This window comes from Balearica regulorum, chromosome 18 (assembly GCF_011004875.1).
Source record: "Balearica regulorum gibbericeps isolate bBalReg1 chromosome 18, bBalReg1.pri, whole genome shotgun sequence".
Taxonomy (NCBI): Eukaryota; Metazoa; Chordata; class Aves; order Gruiformes; family Gruidae; genus Balearica; species Balearica regulorum.
In genome coordinates, this window is record NC_046201.1 from 9,615,757 (window position 1) to 9,637,079 (window position 21,323).

General features: G+C 49.0%; 1 protein-coding gene and 1 long non-coding RNA gene across 4 annotated transcripts in view; one reads left to right on the forward strand and one right to left on the reverse strand.

The window, feature by feature from the left end:
• Positions 1-9,279, reverse strand: part of SEPTIN9 (septin 9) — a 142,545-nt gene extending 133,266 nt beyond the window's left edge. The window contains exon 1 of one of the 2 annotated variants that reach the window (XM_075770966.1): positions 8,475-9,279. In XM_075770966.1, the coding sequence (XP_075627081.1) occupies positions 8,475-8,496 (22 nt within the window). In that variant the 5' untranslated portion in view covers positions 8,497-9,279. The remainder of the gene's footprint in view (positions 1-8,474) is intronic. The other variant, XM_075770972.1, reaches the window with a different exon arrangement.
• LOC142604435 (uncharacterized) overlaps positions 7,610-21,323 on the forward strand; it is a 61,145-nt gene continuing 47,431 nt past the window's right edge. For both annotated transcript variants that reach the window (XR_012838313.1, XR_012838312.1), the window contains exon 1: positions 7,610-7,844. This is a non-coding gene — a long non-coding RNA (uncharacterized LOC142604435). The remainder of the gene's footprint in view (positions 7,845-21,323) is intronic.

Consider the following 21,323-nt stretch of genomic DNA (forward strand, 5'->3'; position numbering starts at 1 on the left):
TGCAGCAGGCAGGGGTGCAAGAGCACTAATAAAGGTCTGAATGTAAGGATTTCCTGGTGCTTCTAGCAATTGACCTTAGATAAAAGCAATACAGGGCATGTGACTCCTTTTCTCACTAAAACATTGAAAATCAGCTAGGTCAGAAACATACCAAAAACCAAACCAGAGAATGAGGAGAATTACAGCATTTCAGGATTGCACTGGCAACATCATCAACTTTCAATGCTTCAAATTAAATTCTATGTGGGCAATGAATTATGTTTCATCCTCTTTCCTACTGATTAATATATATATTGCTTTTAATTAAAAAAAAAAAAAAAAAAAAAAAGAATTGAAAGTCATATTGGATGGAAGATGGAAACTGAATACCGGAAGAGCAAAGCAGCTGTAGAGTGTGGGTGGCTGACACCCCCGGTGACAGACCCAGGCGGGCTGGGAGCTCCCCACCAGCCGAACCTGTGGGTGACACTTGGTCTTCTGCAACCCCGAGTTGCCCCTATCCTACAGGCAAAGCAAAGCCTCCAGCCTCCTTAACTCACAGCTTTTCATCAACCTTAAACTCACTCGAACAAAGCCCTGCCACCTCCCATGGTCTACCACGCGCAAGTCCTTTGTCCTGACTTGTAATGCGCCAAGATGCGTTATTCTTCTCAGCAACTTTTATTTCTACATGTCCAGGCACTTACAACTCAGCCACTGAGTCATTCAACAGCAGCTCTCGGCAATAATTGCTGAGGGCATCTTGTCCTCATTTCCTTTGTTTATTCTGTCCATTACATAAAGCTACAGGCAAACCCCACTTCCCTTGATAACATCAAAAATAAAGCAAACTTGCACCCAGGGGCTGCTCTTGAGGATCAGGGCTCCAACTCGCTCCCCAGGTACATGCTCTCAGAGTGTCCCTGGCACCACCACAGCTTGCAAAAGGACGTGACTCCAAACGAGCAGAGCATCAGGGACCCTCTGTGTCCCCAGCAGCTGCTTTGGGTTCAGCCCTGTGAGGCCTCGGGGAGAGCTGCTGGGTGCTGAGCTCTTCCCAAAGGGAGCTGGTTGCTCTGCAGATCGTCCCTTGGCAAGTGCTTTCTCCCCTTCCAGGGACTGGAGCCAGGGTTCCGTTATTCCCTCGGTCCCCAGAATAGCCATACTCCCACACCAAGAAATTATGGACTTTCCTGAGCATTACTGTGACCTTTTCCATTGCCATTATGCCTTTAGCTGTCTCCTCCCCCTACACTCCTTCTCTAAACAAATCTCAAAGCTGCACAAAGTTCTTCCTGTAAATAATACTCATCTGGCATAGACAAAGGAAAAAAAGAAAAAGAAAAAAGCCTTTTGCTGCTAGTTCCAGCTTGCAATCGCCCCTCCAGTTTAACTTCCATCTGCTTGACCTGGGAGCCTCAAAGGCTGCACGGCATTTGAGGGAAATGGAGGGGACAGTTACATTCTCCGGGCATCAGATTCAAACCTGCCCTCACTGAAATTAGAAGTTCAGGTCATGGAGTAACTTATATCATGCTTCAGACCCCTGTAGCACAACGATCAGCATTAAAGCTTGAGCAAGAACAACACAACGAGCCTTTTTCTGCCCACCCAGCTATTTTCACAAGCGTAGCACCACTGGACAAAACTTTTCCTTGCCTGTCCTCCTGGTGCCACCCCACGCTGATGCTGGCCGCTGCTCTAGAGCTGTCTGAACCCCACCATGGCCGGAGAGCGGCTCGTTTGTGCCTTCCAAGCACAAAGCCAGGATTCCCTTCTGGGCTCTTAGAGTGATAAACCAGGCATCCCATCCCACAGCACCTGCAAGAAAGGCCTTTGCAAGCCTGCATTACTGCCTGAACGATGCGATTCGCAGAAGGAAGCGGTTTCCCAGGCAGCAGTGAACCCCCCCAAACATGACCCCTTTAAAGGGAGCTTCAAGCCACCCTTGTCCCCGGTAAGTCACTGCAGGCCAGTGTGGGAACAGGCTGACTCACCAGGACCGTGCTGCCTCTCCCACCGCATCGCCGCTTGCAGCGTGCCATTTCCGTAGGGAACAAGGGCTGCACGGGCACGGCTGCTCTTCCTGAGGACGTCGGGACCGGCAGGAAGGGAAACTCCCAGGTGTGTTGTTAAACGCACTGGTGTGGCCAGTTAGCATCACCCCCGGGGACGGGGGGATCCCACCCTCCCGTGTGCCACCAGGGAGCTTACGCACTTCGCACGTCTATCTGACGGGTTAAATCTTCACAAACCACTGCGACACAAAGTCCTCTCCTCTTTACAGACTTTGCCCTGGATTTGGATCCCACCTTACGCTGCAAAACCCATGGCATCTCATCTGAGAGGGGACAGGTTAGCCTCGCGCAAAAAGCCCCGCTCGGTCTCTGCAAAGCGGCAGCGTCGCTTTTGGGAGGGGTTGCCCTGCCTCAGCGGGAGCCGTGAGCGGGCAGGGAGTTATTCTCTGCAGCAACATCTCCCCGTTCCACGCGGCACCGCTTCTCCTTGCTCACCCCAGGTGGGCATGGGAAGATGATCAGTGTTTTGGGGAAGTCGATAATCACCCCGTTGGGCCCCACATGGCTTTTTGTTATTCTCTGCATATGACTGCGCGTTGCGGTTTCTTATTTGGCTTTCTCCACAGCCTGGATTCTCTTGCCTCTCCAAACTATTTCCTAACAGATGTTGGGATGTTTTGCTACCTGAAGCAAAGCTCTACCACTGCCCGCACATGCCAGCCAAACCTGGCAACGGTGAAGCACCCAACCAAACCCATCACGCTGATCCTGCCACCCCAGCACAGCGCAGCGTTGCAATAGAAATTTTTTTTCGTAACAAGATTACATCAATCATCACGAGCCATCAGAAACATGTGATGGCAGAGTGCATTGACCTTTATGGCAATATATTCTGTCAGCGTGCAAATAAAATATAACAATCCTGCATTTTTGATTGCACATCTCACGGTCCCACCTCATTTTTTGCAGCAAGGATGCACAGAGGTAAGCTTGCCAGGACTGATGCCGGCTGCCATCAACAACTCTCGATATCTGCTAAGCCACGGAAAGAGACTGTGAGGCCCTGAAGGAAGCTGAGAACGGTCTGTCCGAGGATCAGGGCGCTTTCATCCATCACAGACTCCAACAATACGTAGCGCTCTAGGAAAATAACAGGCTTTACTACCACAAGAGAGGGCAGGCACATTAGAAATCTAATTCTTTAAAGCATAGACCTTTTTAATTTTAAAAGTAATCAAAAGAATTGTTAAACGGTTCTAGCTGTTAACAGCTAGAACAGCGTTGGCGTGGGAGCACGGTCTGCGACACTGCCCTGCTCATACAGCCTCTGCCACCCACCATACACCAGTCAGAGAAATTCGGGGAGGACGGACATGCACGTTTTTACCCTGCAGCACTCAGGGCAGCGGTACCCATTCCCTCTGAGCATCTCCAGACGTTCCTATAGCTCAAACAACAACCCGGGGGCAGCAGCCAGTGGGAATGTCAAAGGCCACGTCCAAGCACGCACGCAGCGAAGGGGGAGTGACCCAGGCAGGGACGGAGCAGGGAGCAGCATGATGTGACAGATCAAGTGGTAAAAAAACTAAGTGAAGGCAGTTGGGGAAGAAACCCCACAAGGCAGCATGTGCGAACGTGAGCGGGCACCGTGGCTGCTGATCACTGGTTGGAAAGCGCGAGTGCGAGGAGTTGGAGATGCAGTTGTTTGAAACTGTGAGCAAGTGTCTGCCATGCAGGAGCTGCATCATGTTTGTTCTCTCTTTTCTTTGGGGGTTTAAAGCAAGGATGAGGGCCACAGACATTTGGTATCAACCAGCTTTCATGTGGATCTGAATGATACACACCATCCACTCAGCTGACCAAGCCAACCTGCAGAGCTTCCAGCATCCTGAAAATAAGATACAAAGCCCTTTGTCTGTGTACCAGCCTCCTGCTATTCTTGGATTATCAAGAAGCCAGTTCATTTTGTAGCCCTTGTTATTTTCCTTCCTGCCATTTCAGTAACACAGGGTGACACAATGCCAACACAAAACCACATAGTGCAAAACTTCCACAGCCTCAGGCGAGGGACCGGTGTTCCTGGGGCAGTTCACCCCGTGATGGCCCTACCAGCACCACCGGCCCTGCGCCTCCCTCTGCTCCAAAACTCTCTCCTAAGCCTTCTCCTTTCCCTTCACTGCCCCCACACTCGCACTGACTGTACAGATGCTCCAGCTCGGCTCTGCCCCCGATGGGAATGGGAAGAAGCCCAGGCCAGGCTTCACTGCTCTGCCGGAGTGCCGAGACCTGGAAGGGGGAGAAGGCAGGGATGTGGGGAGCAAAAGAGCTGAAATGGGATCCTGTGAGCAAGATGAGAGAGGAGCCAACTGTAAACACCACAACAACCCAGCACAGAAAGTTTTGCCTCCAATAAAAGCAGAGAGACACAAACATCAGCCCAGCATGCTTGGATCTGCAGGGAGCTGCTCCATCACCTTTGGCTCTGGTGAGAGCTCTGTCCCACCAAGCAGTGAGGACCCAGGATGAAACAGAAACCCCGGCATTTTTTCTGCTCCTGCTGCTCTGCAGAAGCCTTCTGGAAGGCTGATGCATCTACTTACTACACCATCTATTTGCACAAGCACTACGCAGCCGTGTCAGTGCCTGCTGTGCCTCTTCATTAACCGGTTCGTTACTGCAAGACTGCAAAGCGCTTTGCTCACCATCACTTACTCGCAACTGAGACACCAGGGACGTGCTTCGGCGGATCAGGCACAGGCAGGGCTGTTTCGCAGCGAGGAAACAGGGTGGAAACGGGGCAACGGGACAGTTCATTCATCTGAGCTGGTGGAAGCATTTCTTGCAGTGAATTCAGGTTTTGAGCAACAGGTTTGAACAGCCACCAACTGAGGATCCAGCTTCTTGTGATTGATTGCAAATCCTCAGTACAATTTTTATTTTTTTTTTTAACAATAGCTTGTTGGCCCATCGATATAGTTTTGGGGAGTAAAAGCTAGATGTGAGTTTGAGCTGAAAAAAATGGCTTTTTTGTTTTTATTATTTAAAAGCAATTTCAAATTTGCGTTCAAAATGACAATCAAAAATTAAATTAACGTTTTTGGTGGATCCAAGCAATATTTTTTCCTTGATACTGCCATTTGGCCAGTGAACTAAATAAAACAAAAAAAGAAATTAAAAAGATTATCAATCTGAACAACTCTGCTCATTTTTCCGTGGCTTAGACAAACACAAGGCCAGTTAGCTGACAGGAGACGGGTCCAGTTCAGCAGAGAACAACGGGGCTCTGCAAACACCGGCTCATCTCTGCCCCACCCGGCAACTTTTACAAGCGAGATCAAAAGCCCCCGAGGGAATCACGCTGGGCCTCTCTAGCGCAGTATCAGCCTGAAAAAAAAAGATTCGGTCTCTATTTTGGAAACCACCTCAGCAGACCAGCTGCAGCCGATGTACCGGGGCGCCTCGCAACAGGCAGCGCTCGTCCAGCCACAAGCCGTGATGCTTATTTAGGGGGGGCCAAGCCTACCCGCCACTTCTTCATTGCTCTTTGACAAACTCCTTCGAGCGCTCGCTGCGGCACGCGTCCCTGCGCTCTCACAGCCGCACGCCGCAGCTCTCGCTCACCCCACCAAGAGCTCGCTTGCTTTTCTTCGCCGCCACACGTACCGGAGCACAAACAGGGAGCCCTTTGGCGGGGTACAAACCCGACGTACCCCCCTCCTAACACCTGTAACTGCTGCTGCCTTGGACCGTTCAGCATCGGCAGGATGCGGCGTCAGCACCGAGGGAAGTCGATGGGTCTGTGGCAGGGAGGGGGATCCTGGGACACGATAAACTAACCCATCAGAGGACAGAGCTCTTTCCCCAAAGCCTCCCAGTCTAGATATTACCAACAATTCCAATTTGACTTGTATTCTATTCCCCGTGTTTTATAGGCAATCATTTTGCAAGTCACGATATGGCAAAAAAAATTGTCCCTAAATCCTAATGCGAGAATCAGATCATGGTTCTCTCTGTTACTCCTGCATTCGTTCCTGCAGCCTTAGCTCATGTATGAGGAGTTATTTCTCTCTACATGCCTAAGGAGCAAATTAGGAGTAGGTAAGGGTGGGTCACACATAACCACCGTGGATAATTCTGGAGGTACTGTAATTAGGGCAATCCTTATTTCAGTGCGTGCCAACATCTTACATAAATCTGAAACTGCAAACAGTCCTTGCCCAAAACAATTTGCACCATCCCTTAAAATACCTATAAATCATCATGTCATTTATCATGAATCCTGTCTATTACTTCTTTGGTGATACAATTGTGCTTGAGTCATGGAAAATGAGAATCAAAAAAACTCTTAAAAAAATAGTAATCCAGGACAAGTAAAACATCTCAGAAAAAAACAACTTGCCTTGCCTTAAGCATCTGAAATAATAGACATCCCTAAAGCAAACATGTAAGAGCTGGCCTCGATAGCGGTTATTGCTCATTTTTAACTTGCTGTGTAAAATCCCCTTTTCGCCCTCTCCCCTCCTCCTGCTGCTGCTGCTGCCAGGAAGTTCCAGGAAAAAAAAGTGCTACCAGGCTGAGCCGCACGCGCCCGCGGCTACGGCACAAAGGTCTGAGCCTCTCTCTGCTGGTAAGAGGTAAAGCATCCGAAGGAAAACTCTTTATCCCGACCACACCTATGTGGCATGCGCTCAAAAGTCATAGCAGATGGGTAATGATTTCCCCTGAAGTAGTCTAGAAAAGGTAAATCTAGCCTGGGGTGGGGAGCAGCCTGCTAACAGGAGCGCACTGCAACAGCATTTTCCTGCGTTAACGGAGGACCACCAAGCTGGAGCTTCAGCGCCGTGAGCTCAAGTGAGATCCTCCAGCTGGGTTCAGCGGGACCCAGTCTGCAGAACAGATCCAGAATATACTGGAGAGGAGCAACCAGGGCCAGTGAAGGATGCTCCCTAACCTCAAAAAGTGTTTAAAGATACTTATTGTTTCCTTTTGCCATCATTTTTTGGGAGATTCTCAGCCAGGCACCGTGTTTCCAGCCTGTCAGGGGTTGTCAGCAACGTGCTTGGGAAGCGTAGTCTTTGCAGTTGAGAAGTCACTTTGTCACCTCACCAGTTTCTCTGGCATCGGAAAGCTCAGAGGCTCTGCAGCACTCTGTACATCTCACGTCTTGAAGTAGTAATCTGGATTCCCGGTGAAATTCCCCAGAGCTGGTCACCACTGCTCTTCCCCAATCTGTAAAACCACCAGATTTATAGGACGAGGAAGGCTGGCTCTGCCCCGCACAGAGGTGGCAGCTCTCCAAAGGCGGCCTGCCCAGCGTGGTGGGTGATTCATCGAGTGCCTTTCGCTCACTTTAATCCACTACAATGTGCTAATAATCATGCTTAGGCTTTCTCAGGTTCCCAGCACACGGTCCCTAATAGAACCTCCCTGGCAGTTCATTTAGCAACACTAATGAGAGAAGAGAAATGTGCAAGAGAGAAACGTTACTAATTAATTCCGACAATAAACAGGCAGCAGCATCACACAGGAAATTTTCCAAGCAAAGACGAACGCCCGGCTCCTGTGGCTTGTGAGCTCAGGCAGAGTCCGGTTGCCCATGACGTGGCTGGAGTGACTCGCAGCATGGCAGCCGCCCCAAACACCCCCGCGGTGCGGTCAGACGCGTGACTCAGGACATCAGGAGGCGGCCAGCACGATGACACCACGTCCCCGCAGCGATCAGGGTGAAGCAGGGCAGAACTAGACTTACAGAGCACGGGGTCACGGGCTGGTAGTGGGAGCTGAGCAGAAATCAGCTGCAAAGTCCTGCACCCGGAGGAGCTGCGAGAAGCACCTGAGCTTTACGGGGTGAGCAACGGACCTTTCGTAGATGTGTCTGCTCTATCATGCGCCAGCCACTTCTCTGGACCGCTGGCAGGATTTCACAGAAGGCTCAGAGAAATTATATCAGTCATGGATGCTTGGTCCTGTGTCAGCTGGGGAGGAAGGAGCCTGCGAGAGCAGAGGGCACAGAGCCCTCACCCCGCAGGGCAAGACCGGGAAAGCCGGGATGGGGAGCAGGGACAGGAGAGGCCCACAGCATTTGGGGATCCCAGCAGTTCCACCCCTGATTTGGAAGCCCCTCCAAGCCAAAGGCAATCCGTGTCACACGCACACGACGCCACCGTCCCGGTTTAAGGTCAAGCTGCCCGCGCTGGCACAGGTGCCTCCTCAACAACAAGCTCCGTGCCACCAACGCCGAGTTTTGCCTGGAATAAGCTGCCTCCCTGGGTTTGTTTTGCTTTTTAAGCCTTTACCGCCGATCAACAGGGTTTGTTCATACGCAGTGAAACAGCCGCTTGCTTGGAGGTAGAAGCGCTTGTGCAAGTTATACTTTTGGGTTTGTTTGGGGCGTTTTTTAAACTTTTTTTTTCCCCCCCAGTAGACACAAAGGAAGAAAGCCGAGAGGAGAGGCAGCGGGGCGGCCGCTTTGCTCACCTGAATACGAGGATTTCTTCATGCCGTCGCTTCGAGCTGTGACATAGGAGCGGGGCGAGGCGTGGGGCGAACGGTCCGTGGGGTGCCGCGGGCGCGATCCTTTTGTGGGCGCGGGCAGGGACGGGGAGGGGACGCGCACTCCCCCGCCGCATCCACGCGTGTGGCTCCAGCCGAGGGGCAGCCCAGCGCTCCCATTAATTACCGCACACCTTTCCTAATCTCGCCCGTCGTTCCGGGCTGTTCCAACTCTCCTGGCACCGGCAGGGGTAGAGGAGGGCGCAGCCTTCCCGGCGGCTGGACGTTATCCCCCCTCGGAAAACAAATGGTTCCCCGGGGATTACCCCTGCCGACTCCCAACCCTGGAAATCCCAGGATATTTAGCCGGGGCAGCAAAGGGAAAGGAGGGGATTTCATGCCTCCAGCCCGGCGCACCCCACGGCTTTGCTTCAGCCCTTGTGCTGCCGGAGCGGCTCAGGTCAGCCCCGCTCTCAGCCGGGCAGTCTCTGGCTCAAAGCGCACGGCTGGCCCGTCAGCGGTGCAAACACCTCTTTCCTCTTCAAACCCACACGTAAAGGGCTCGGTCAGGGCTCTAAGTTAAGCGAAATGCTTGTGAAGGCTTTGCGACACGGGGAGAGCTACGTGCGAGCGGTTCCTCGCTGCTTGGGGGGATGCAGGGAGCCACGTACCCCATAACCAGCTCCCCAAAGCACCGGGGTCTCGCAGCTCCCCCCGGTTTCTGGGGAAGGCTCCATTTTTATATTCCTTAGGCGCTTCAGCACATGGTTCTGCCGGGAGAGCAGACATGCTCCTGATCACTCCCTTGTGAAGCCTCACATTGGACAATTAGTTACGCAAATGCAATAAGCTGGGGGCATTATTAACGCAGACAGGAAGAAAGAGCAAATTAAGCCTAGCTATGACTAAAGGCGCAGTGAAATGCAGGAGCCTGAACTGCTGGAGGAAGGACTGGGCTGATAGCTGGGAAGATTTCCGCAGCCTGCGTGGGTGAGTCACCCGTGCGAAGGTGCGGAGCACAAGTCCCATCCACATGAGAAACTGCCACCAGCTCAAAGGCATGATTTCAGTAGGAAAGGATTTCTGTTTGATTTTGTAGTTTTAGTCTTTTTCACAGGAGGAGAAAACCCATTCTGCCCCCTAGCCCTAACCCTGGCATTGCACAGGGACAGAGAAAGAGTAGAGCTGGACTAAGATGATACAATCCCATCCGTATTTGTTACCATTTCCCAGCCATAGATTATCACCTCTGTATCAGAGAAAAATGTCTGAGCCCCTCTCAGGCATTTAATGCAAAACTTGAAGAGCTAGTCAAAGTCGCTGGGGGATCCGGTGCTAAGCAGCCAGACTTTGCACTGGAACAGCTCAGGAGCACTCGCACGCTCCCAGGTTCACAGCAGCAACAACTCTACCCACTGCTGCACGGCTACGGTGCGTTACTGTTATGCTGCAGTCTCCAGCAGGGAGATGTTAGCAAAAAAATTCCATCATCAAAAAAACTTTTGAAGCACAAAGCTTTGCTGCTTAAGTAAACATGCATCTAAGCCCATAGTAACAATATATTACTCTTTCCATGGGTGCTTTTGAAATCATTAGTCACAATTTATGGAGGAGAAACAACAGCACAATGACTTGCCCCACCTTGTACACAAGTGAGGGCAAAGTCAGGAGCAGAACCCACTCCTGAACGCTAATCCCCCCACTCTGGTCCTGCCTGCGTCTCGATGGACATGACTACTTTTAATACTTAACATTCACAGGGATACACTTTATAGAAGACCGAAAGACAACTCTGTGTTCTTCTCAAATGTGGGTATAGGTGCACATGTGCCTGATTAAGCGTGTGGTTATGTGCGCACATACATGCGATTGAGCGTATGGCTCCGGATGTGTGCGTGATTACGTGTGCAAAGTGTACCTTTGCGGGGCTGCTGGTGAGCAGCGTTTTCGGAGCTGTGGCTGGGGTACAGCCATCTGATCAGCTTGACTGCACAAATACAAACAGCAAATTGTGGAGCAGGCTTTCTACCGCAGGGCCAAACAAACACGATGAGACAGAAAATGGCTGAAGGGATTTTTTCCTGAAATACTGTCTGACAAAGAATCCTTTTCTTTGGCTGCCCAGCCTCAGAATTACCAAGAGAATCAGTCGCTTGGCTCAGAAGAGCAGGTTAATGTTTAATACAATGCAGAGCCCACAGGCTTCAAATAGGTAAGTCATTTATAGCTTCCCCCCCTTTCATAAGATTAGTGAGGGAATTTATTGTTCCTGAGAGTGAGGGATTCAGACTGCTGGCTCAGCCCAGCCGCAGCACAGGCAGGCACCGCACGAGCCTCACGCATCCAGCCCTGCCAAAACAGCTTGGCTCTGACCTGGCATACGCACTCGTCCTGCGCCAGCCCTGGCCATCCGCTCTGCCGAACACATCCCACCCCGGCACTCCTATGCCAGCCAGGGTGCTGGCAGAGGTGCAGAGCTGGTCTTTTTTGAGAGGCCATGTCAACCTTACTTGCCTCCACCTGTTTTGCCCAACTCCACGCACACGGCAGTGATCTTTTCAACAGGCAAGCATGGGTGCACTCCTGAACCCAGCGGCACCTGCACCCACTGAGGCTGCAGATGCTGCACCTCCTGCAGCAGCTGGGAGCCTGACCCAGCTGTGATGCCCTCAGCAGCTCGTTCTTCATGACTTACTCTGCACCACATGTCTTATAGTTTCACAGCAGGCGTGAAAAGCCTTTTCTGCAAGTGGTACATGCTGTCTCTCCCCCAGCAGCATCCTCCAGGCAAGCACATTCCCCAGCACATGAGGGTCCTGCACAGAGATACATGATCTCCTGAACTAAACATAATGCAGCGATCAGAGGAGCAAGAGAGATGAGCACCACCAGCTACGTATGGCAGGCTGGGGCAGGGAGCCAGAGGCCCAGGAAAGGATGAAGGTGAGGGAGAGATTGAGGGAGGCAACAGCACCAAGTAATGCATACTGCAGTGGGGATGGAAGCACAGAAATAAGGGAAGGATGAGCCTCCAGGTACAAAACCCCTACACTCTCATGGACTAGCACGAAGCTAGACATGGGATATGCCGAGCTGTGTAATTGCATCTCTCCAACTGACTCATTCAACCTCTCAGACCAAGTTTCTCTTCTTGCAAAAGGGGAGGAAGGTTGAATTTTCCCAGGGAGAGGTGTGGGGAGGCTGTGCGTTACTCAGTGCTGCCCTGTGGCTCGAAGGCATTGCCTGGTAGGCAAAAGTTGCTGTTATGGCAGAGCGCAGAGCTCCCTGGGTGACCAGAAACAAGGATAAGCAGGAATTTACACTGCAGAGGCCTGCCAGTGAGCAGCAGCACAAGCCTGAGCCTCCTCTTTGGGGAACAGTATCTCTGATTTAGAGGTGGAAACTCAGGTGTCAGGACTATAAACCACCCACATCTCCCTCTCCAGCTCTGTTTGTTTTACATATGATCCTGCAAGCTCCTTTTTCCTGACCAATTGCTCTTGCGTCTGCGAGGCTGGAGAGAGGATGCAAAGTTTTCCGTCCTGCTCTGCTCCAGCAACCCATCCTGCCAGCACAGGGAGGCAGCTGCCGAAGCAGGCACAAGGTGAGCAGTGGCACTGCACCCCAGCCAGAGAGGTCACTGCAAAAGCCCTGCAAAACGCAGCTCAGAGAGCCCCTGGATTCAAGGGAAAGGAAGTCAGAGGGGAAGGAGACAACACAGAGGAGACTTGGTGACTTTTGGCCAAGAAAGGGCTACCTGCACTGCCCAGAGCCTGCAGTCGCCCTGGCAGGCACAAAGGGTGAGTGGCTTTTGATGCGGCTGCGTGTGCAACGGGGCCTGACTCACCCCGTGTACTTTGGTAAGTCCAACAACTCGGATGCACAAAGTCAGCAAGAGCTCTGCACCGGCGGGCTGGCTGCCGGCAGCCCAGCTCAAGACAAAGTTCAGTCCCTGCTCTGCTCTTGGCAGTGCACAATTCCTGTTGTTGGTGCTCAGGACAGCAAGATGCTTGTGAGAAAGGGCAAGATCCAATGAACCAGTGCTGGACACTTGCAGAATCTGCCCTCCTTTCTGCCACCTTCTTGAGGAAATTAAAATATTATGGCACCTCTGACAGCTCTCCCTTTCCCCTACGGCTTTAATGGAGTGCTTGCTCACACAATGCACTGGTTGTGCCACGGTTAATCCTTAAAATGCCCTGGTTAAGTTCATCATTATCCTCATTTAGTTGAAAAAAAAAAAAGAAATGAAAACACAGGTTTTTATTTAACAGTTCTGAAAAAGGGTTGCCCAAGCTAGGATTAAAACTCAGAGCTTTCTAACTTGTTACTTCACAGCTTGCAGAATATCGGGTCTGCCAGCTCTGAGCTCCGTGGAGTCAGTCTCATACAAAAAAACCCCATACCTGCCCAGATCTTGTGGAGGGAGATAGAAATCAGTTTGATGATCCAAGTTTCTGAGAGCTTTTCTGGAAAACGCAGGCTTTGCCGAGCACAGCATGCAGCAGGTCTGCAGGACCGATCGGCAGTGACCTGGAACTGCTTCTCCCAGCACCTGAGGATAATTCAGCAGAATTCCCATCCAGGGAGCCTCCAAGCCCTGTGTCAGTAGGCACATATAGATCCTGAAGCTGGTCCCATTCAGCAGCCTGGCTCAAGCTTTGCAGTAAGGGAAAAATTTATTAAGTGCATTTGGGGTCCCTTGTTATTCACAAGCAACAAAACCACTGAATCGTAGAGATGGAGCAGTCAGGTGCACATGAGAGGAGCTCAGGTCCACATGGATAGAGAAACTCTTTCTTAAAACTATGGCTGAGGCCACAGTTAAGTCCACATAAGCGAACATGGCCCATTTACCTGTCCCCGGTGACAGTGGGGGACAGCGATGGCCCATTTACCTGTCACAGTCAACTCCCTGTGTTCACCAATGAGTCCTTGTGTACCCAAAGGCACACGTGAACCTGCTCACCAAACCCAGGAAGACTAAATGCAAAGAACGGTAGTGACATAAGCCATCCCCAAGGACCACAGCTCAGACTTGCCATACTCCAGTTCTGAGCCACTTTCTTCTTGCCAATGGCCAGGATTTAACGCAGCTCTCCCCTTCCCTGCTCCAGAGTAGGAGGACGCAGATGTTCAGCCTCTCAGCATCAATTCACAATGCTCGGATACAGGAGGCAAGGCAGCTGTGTTGATCTAAAGCCTCATACATCAGCCCTCTGCTTTTTCCAGGGACTGATTCACTCAGTTAGGACACAGCACAGCTAGCAACGGCCAGACTCTCATTGTGGTCTTAAATGCATATGGTTAAAAAGTAAATAATTTAGCAGTGTTTCCTAACTCCTTTCCTTGTGATTCTATCTGACAAAGCTCCAAAGACCCACAGCATTACAGTATCATCATATATGGTCTGATGGTGATGCTGTTCTCCTCTTTGGGCTGGTGGTTACGGTGAGGAAGCAAATAACTTAATGAAGCAATTACTCATATCAAATCAGCAGGTTTTGTTCTTTTCTCCTGCCTTAATTATGAGGAACCAGGAAGAATGTCCAATTACTCAAGGCAGAATTTCATTACCAAGCAAGATAACATCTGCTCAACCACAAGGTACATCAGATGGCCATTTTCACAGAACAGCCTCTCCCATGGTTAGGGAAGGGAATACTGCAACATGAAATTAAAGCTGAAGAGCGTGTTAACAGACAATAAAATAAAAATTAAAGGCAGCAGTTAATGCCCATTCAATAGAAGGAAAATCCCTGAATGTAAGGGAAGTCTGAATGAAAGTTCACAAGTGTTCTCCATTTTGAATAGCCCCAGTCTCTGAAAACAAAACTCTTCAAAGGTGCTTCATGAGCTGACCCACACGAACACACACACACACCCCCCTTAAGAATCATTGTAAAATCCTTAAGCTGCTTGCAGAAATGCCAGCTGAGCACTTCTGAAACTAGCTGCAAGTTTGAAAAACAAAAACAGGTCAAAGTCAAACTCTCAAACCCCTCAAAGCTTAATCCATTTTTCACAAATACACAACCTTGCCTTATGACTTTTATGGTCTGAGTTTTAGTTGAAACTACAGGAATGAAGCAACAACCATAGCTTTGTGTCAGTCATGTCCTTCCAAAGTGGTACAGAAGAGATCTAGAGCTCACTAGCCACCAAGCGAGAATATCGCTGGGTTTTATCCAAGCATCACGCACAACCCAGATCAGGCTGGATTGTCAGGTACATTTTCACAAGTACAATTTGGAGAAGTGAGCATACAACCCTGGGGAGGGAGAAAAGGTGGAACGGAGGCAGAGTGCTGGAGCTCTGAAAAACCCGGCTTACTGGTCCTGCTGCACTGGAGGGAGGCACACAAAGTGTGGGACTAAAGTGCCGCAGGGGAGAGGGACCGCACACCACCTATTCCAACCCCTCCTCAGCAGCAGCAACCAATCTGGCTGCAGACTTGTGCATGTGCCAAGCAAACAGCCAGGCATGATTGTTTTGCTGCTGTTGTAACTGCTTATGTTTAGGAGAGATCCATGGGCAATTAGGGAACGGTACAATCGTGGTTAGAGCTATGCTTAACTGCCTGCCATGATTTCCAAATCCATCCCTGAAGCAACTCCCAGTCCTGCAAGCATGGTTCAGTGCGTATTCTTAAATGCATGAACTTACATGTTTGCTTCCCATATTTGCAAGGGTGCAGGAGGCACAAGGTGCCCCCTTCCCCCTGACAGCTCTTATGGAAAGGCAGACCCAGATGCAGAGGGGGCTCTGCCTGTCGCTTGGAGGGAAGACACTGGACTGGAGCCATGGGGCCTGCTAGAACTGGGAAAGGGGAGCAAGGAACTGGAAAAAAGAATCAACAACGATAAAAGAACCCACAGAAAACATGGATAAAGGAAAACCACAGAAGGATCAACAAGAGTCTGCCTATAATCACTACCAAAGCAATTACAGAATTAGGGAAGATTTATAACAGACTGAAGAGCGGGATACTTGGCATGTGAAATGGAAAAGCTGTAAGGAGGGAATTCTGTATGCTGGCACTGAGCTCAAGAGCCGCAAGTGATGCAGCCTCAGCAGTTCTGTCCTACACAGAGCAAACTGAGCAGCATTTTGGATGTCTTTTCTTGTACCTCTCAGCTTCCAGCTATAATTTGGTCTAGCCATCGATTCCAAGTTTTAAAAACCAAAACAAACAAAATTTATTTGTGCAGAATGTTGAAAAAGTATGAGTGATTAATAATAGCCACTGTTTCCTTAATGCTGTAACACAGTACAGCTTCTAGCCAGCACTAGCAGCTCTTCTGGGAGGAAATTACTGTTATACAACTTTACAGGTGGGGAAACTAAGACACAAAAGGGTTACAGAAAGCAGCTGGTTTAACCCAAATCTAGAATTATAGTCCTGGAATATTATTATACATATAACACTCAGTATTCATGGAAACTGAGGCACATTTATTGTGATATACGGTCACCCAACATTAGCCATCACATCTCTGCCTTGCTTGCTAAGGACATAATTCCACTGGTTTTTCTCTTTTCTTACACTGGCACAGCTTCATTTCTCATTGTTCTTTATCTTTCATCTATATCATCTACTCCAGAATTTAAAAGGACGATTTTGCCATCAACTACAGCAACTAAAATGCCTGCACAAGACTTAGAGCAGCAGACAGACCAGCCTCTCAAAACTAATACGCTCATTTCCAATCAATTCATACACGAACAAGCCCTAAGCCTAAGATTTCCAAGTTAGTTGGGTACGAATACCTTTGGAAAGCTCCAGAAAGGCTCAGGGGATTTTCCCATTGACAGCAAAAGGAGCAAATGAACAGGCAGGGGAGCTGCCACAGGCAGCGGCTTTAAAAGGTAAAAATCGGCTTCATCCGAAGCTCAGCAGTGCCCGTAATGAAGCAGCCAGGGCTGCCTTCACGCCCAGCTCAAAGCTGATCAATCAAAATGAATCATCACGAGAGAGAGAGACAAGCAAAGAGGTAATTTAAACACTGGAACAAGCCTGCTGCAGTTCAGCAGGTAACAGCATGATCAGGCTAACATATCCACCTCATAGAGGGACTTAAAAACAGGCTTGGGAGGGAGGGCGGGGGGGAGCAGCTACACCAGCCGGGGTCAGCGAGAGGCTCGTGCTGCCCGGATCCTCCAAGTCCTCACAACGGTCAGTCCCAGTCTTGCTGCTGGGAAAGAACCTTAGAACCTGAACATGTATTTTCACCTTGTGCATTTCTTGAAAATAGAAAGCTTTACAAACTGTGGCAATTTTTCAGCGCCAACACACTTTGCAGGCAGTTCCTGTAATGGCGGCACCGGCGATAAATTGAGTAAATACAGTCGCGCTGTGCAAAGCTGCCTTTCTTCCTACTGAGAAAGGGACAAGGACAGCATTAGGGGCAGCTAAGAAAATAGAGCTGGAGCTTGATTCCAGTTCTGTACGAACTGGCAGGAAGTGTAAAATTGCACTGGGAAACTACTGCCCGAGAACAACAGAGGACTCGGGTCTCGTTGCAGCCCAGACCCTCAGCCCTGCCAAAACAAGCCAGGCAGCATCAGGGGTGACTGATCGCTGTCAGTGTTTTAGTGGTTTTTTGGGCTTTAAAAAGTCAGCTAGGGTTCTAGCTAGAGCATGAATGGTTTCCTAATAGAAATGATTTCAGAGTCTGGAGTGGTTTCAGGAGGAGCTTGCTGAGCTGGCTGGTGCCAGGAGCTATGTGAATGTAGCAGCAAGGAATGCTTTCTCCCTCCTCATCCCCCCGCGCCTCTCGGCTGCTCCCGAGACGAGGCTGCGCTGAACGAATCGGAAAAAGTCAGTTGTCATCCAGAAAGCCCAAGGGGGATCTGGCCTCCATTTCCACACAGGCTGCAAAGGGGAACTCTGCAGAGTAGCTGGAGAAACGGTCACCTGCCGACAGGGTCGCGGCACAAACAGACCCTCGTCTCGCCCATGGCCAAAGGAAAGCAGCTCCACTCCAAGGAGAAGGAAAAACCAGGAACTATAAAAGGGATATTGTATAAGCCCTGGTGCAAAAGCCTTCCTGCTGTTGTTACATTTTAATAACTCATATTTCCGAGAGGAGCGGGGCCGAGTGCTGCCTGCCGTGACTGCGAACAATGGCACCAGCCAGACCCTGCAGAGGTTTCTCATTCATTGCTCGCCCAGCGAGCTCCCAGCCTGGCCCACGGCCCCGCTCTCCTCCCAGGCTCGGCAGTCTGGCACAGCTGCCGCCTTCATGCAATTGTTTCCCTGTCTGACAGATTAATTTTCACTCAGGTTTTTGTTACTGTCTTGCCCTCTCGTGGCTGGCCCATAGATCATCCCCCGCGGATGGATGCACTAACACAGTCCCTGCTAGATGTTATGGTCACCGTCCACAGCAGGGTAAGAGCTTTAATCTGTTTAACTTTGCAGCCAGTATTGCACACTGCTCCTTTTCCAGTGAGGTAATTCTGTGTGTATTTAAGTCAACTACAAACATTACTTTTCTGCCTTTGCTTTTCTTTCCTTACTGAGATAAAAAGCACAGAGAGTAACTAGAGATGCATTCACCTGGCAATGGCCTTTAGCCATCACCATTCTGAACAGAGTACACCTGAATTCTGAGAATCAACACTGACTTGGTGTGGAGAAAAGTAGCGGAACGGAACAGTTCAGCTAAACTGCTCAGAGATGCAGCTTCAGGATACCTCATATTTCAGTGTTTACTCACTGATCTGAGCTCAAATGGATTCAGTTCTATCCCCCACCTCCCCTTCAGGCAACTCATGACTAGCAAAAAAATTTTAAAAAGTGTTAGGTAAATCATTCTTTCCAAAACATTCATTAAATTCTGATCTCACCAGAACATCTCTACAGCCACCTGTTGTAGCAAACACTGCAAGTCTTACTTGTGCTGGTTGGTCTTTGTGGCCACATGAGCTTTCCCAAGGAGTCATAGAATGGTTTGGGTTGGAAGGGACCTCAAAGATCATCTAGTTCCAACCCCCCTGCTGCGGGCAGGGACACCCTCCACTCCCTGATAAACAGTCCCTCACCATCTTTCCTGTAGGCCCCTTCAGGTACTGGTCAGCCACAATTAGATCTCCCCGGAGCCGCCTTTTCTCCAGGCTGAACAATCCCAACTCTCTCAGCCTGTCCTCACAGCAGAGGTGCTCCAGCCCTCTTGCAGCCAAAAAGAAAGGCCTGTAACGAAGGCCTGCTTATATTATACATAATAAGAAAAGGTAGCCAAGAAGAAAGGCCTGTAATGAAGGCCTACTTGTATTATATGTGATAAGAAACTATTCATTATTACTTTAGGTAGAAGGCTAACAATTCTTAGAATGAGCACCTGCTACACATCATGAGAAAAAGGAGGAGCTACAAGACACTTCAAGGTCCTTATGTACATACTTTGCAGAAAGGGAGGACATTAATTGCCTCCAGCAACATCCTTATCTTTCTAAAGGCGTATAGCAAACAATTACCAACACCGAAATATTGAGAAACTAGGGGAAAGGTAATTTGGGCCAGGGTCCCCACGACCACCAACCCATAAGCCCCCACCCAAATTATCCCACCTACTCAAAAGATAGAGGTGGAGAAAGGAACTGAGCATGCGTTCTAGTTTGCATACTAGGCGAAGAAATAGGAACCAATTATTGTAACAGGGAGTGTACCACTTTGTAATCTTTATAACATGTGTGTATAAATATGACAAGAGAACCAGCATTAGGTGTGCCTGATTTGAGGAACTATCCTCCTGACACCCAGCGCTGCAATAAAGGAAATGCCTGCTTCTTAATGCTAAATTGGTCTTAAGGAGTTTTCTTTCATTCCCGAATTTTGGTGACACTCTGATCAGCTTTGTGGCCTCCTCTGGACTCGCTCCAACAGTCAGACCTAAGGTTTTTCAGTCTGACCCCAAAAATACAAGCTTTTGTGCAAAATTTTTAGCAGTCACCAGATGGAGCTATTCCTGATATTTCCATTTCTATAGGCATTTAGATCATGAAGAAATATGGGAAAGTCAGCTAGCAGCATGGTGCCCGTTTTTACAGAGGTTGAGCATAAATCAGTATGATCACTGTCTACAAATCTCTGAACAGAGTAAGTCAAACCACTACTTTCAAGCTATACACAAGCAAAAGAATACATATTATTAACATATTGCTTTTTCCATTAAAGCCAAAGCATTTTTTAGAAATAATTATTAGCAGCATAAGTCCAGTGCCTCATGGCTTACTGTCCCAAGTCTGAGAGGTCACTAATACTCACATCCTTTCAGCAACATGGTAGTAATCATCCCTGCAGGTTTTCAAGCAGCAAATTTGTCTTGCTGCTGAACTGTGCCCATTTCATTGACACTTCAACTTACCTAGCCACAAAAACAGCTTGACCAGTGACAAATTACACTGTTTATACAACTAACATTTCCGGAAGAGCATATCTCTTCCAAGAAACCACGAGCACTTGCAAACCTGTCTTTTTACAGAGAGGAAGAAAGCCAATGCAAAAGTGGTGCATGTGGCTGCCAGTTATAATTGAAATAATTTTAATAATTCATGCCTCATTACCTTGCCACATGGCAGTTCAGAGACCACCTCCTAATCCTTTAACCCTTTTCTCCTGCGTCCTTTGGTTTGATTTCTTAGTTTAATCAGTGAAGAAACAAAATAGGGAATGCTCATCAGCACTTGCCCATGGGAACAAAACCCAAAGGGGCCAGTGAGTCTAAGATCTTAATCCCCTTCCTCCTGCCCTCCTAGTCTTCCCGATTTGATCCATCACTGTCAGCTGAAACAGCAAAGAAATTAGTAAATTATGTATTATATACCCCAAACTGTTGGCTGAAGCTGGAATTGCTTTACGGTGTGTATAGTTACTGTACCACTAAAGGCAAGGGGGATTTGTTTAGCAGCTTTATATGGGCAGGTAAGAATTGCTGGAAGCTGCTGATTTCACATTGGGTGTCTTTTATCCTGGGAGAATTGGCTTTTTTCAGCTCTGAATTGTCCTCTGGGTACTCAGGCCCATGGCTGTGCCCTTTCTCGTAAGGCAGAATTGCATTTTGTAAGTCACAGGAACAAAGCATTATATTTTTTAATGGTTTCGAAGCCTTCTTGTTGGCCCCTTAGCCATTTAGGGAGATAACACCTGATATCTATGTACTATTTCTGTCCTACACAGGGACATCACAAACCAGAAAGTAAGGTGTAAAATTATTTAGGACTGCAAGTATGGTCCTGTTCACTTTTGAAAAGGAAATAACCTTGTAAAAACACATTCATAAGCACAGTGTGTATTTACACACAGGAGGTGTCCCTCCTTCAGAAGCTTAACTTATGTGTATGAGGGAGACCAAACTACGTATATGCAAACATGCATCGACATGTGCAAAATAATAGCACTAGCACAAGATTTCAACACCAGAAATGCCAACAACAGCGAAGACTATCATTTATAGCTAGTTACTCAATACATTCCAGCAAGCAGATACATAGAGCTATAGATAAACTGACTGATAGCCTAATGAAAGCTCTAACAAAGAACATTGCAATCTCTGTGCTCTTACCACCTCACCTACAGCACACTTTACCCAGCCTACTCCAGGTTGCTGGCTTGCTGAGCCATGTGCCTCCCAGCACAATGCAAACCCCATCTCATTAGCAGCTAACCAGCATACGAGTTCCTCTACACCCCAGGTCCCATCTGCATCTCCACAAAGGTGCAGGGAAAGCCATGGAAGAGCCGATGGCACAAAAGGTGGCAGTGCTCTCGAACTCCAGCAGAAGGAAGTGTATGTGCCTACTGATTTTGACATCGCATAGTCTCCTGAGAAA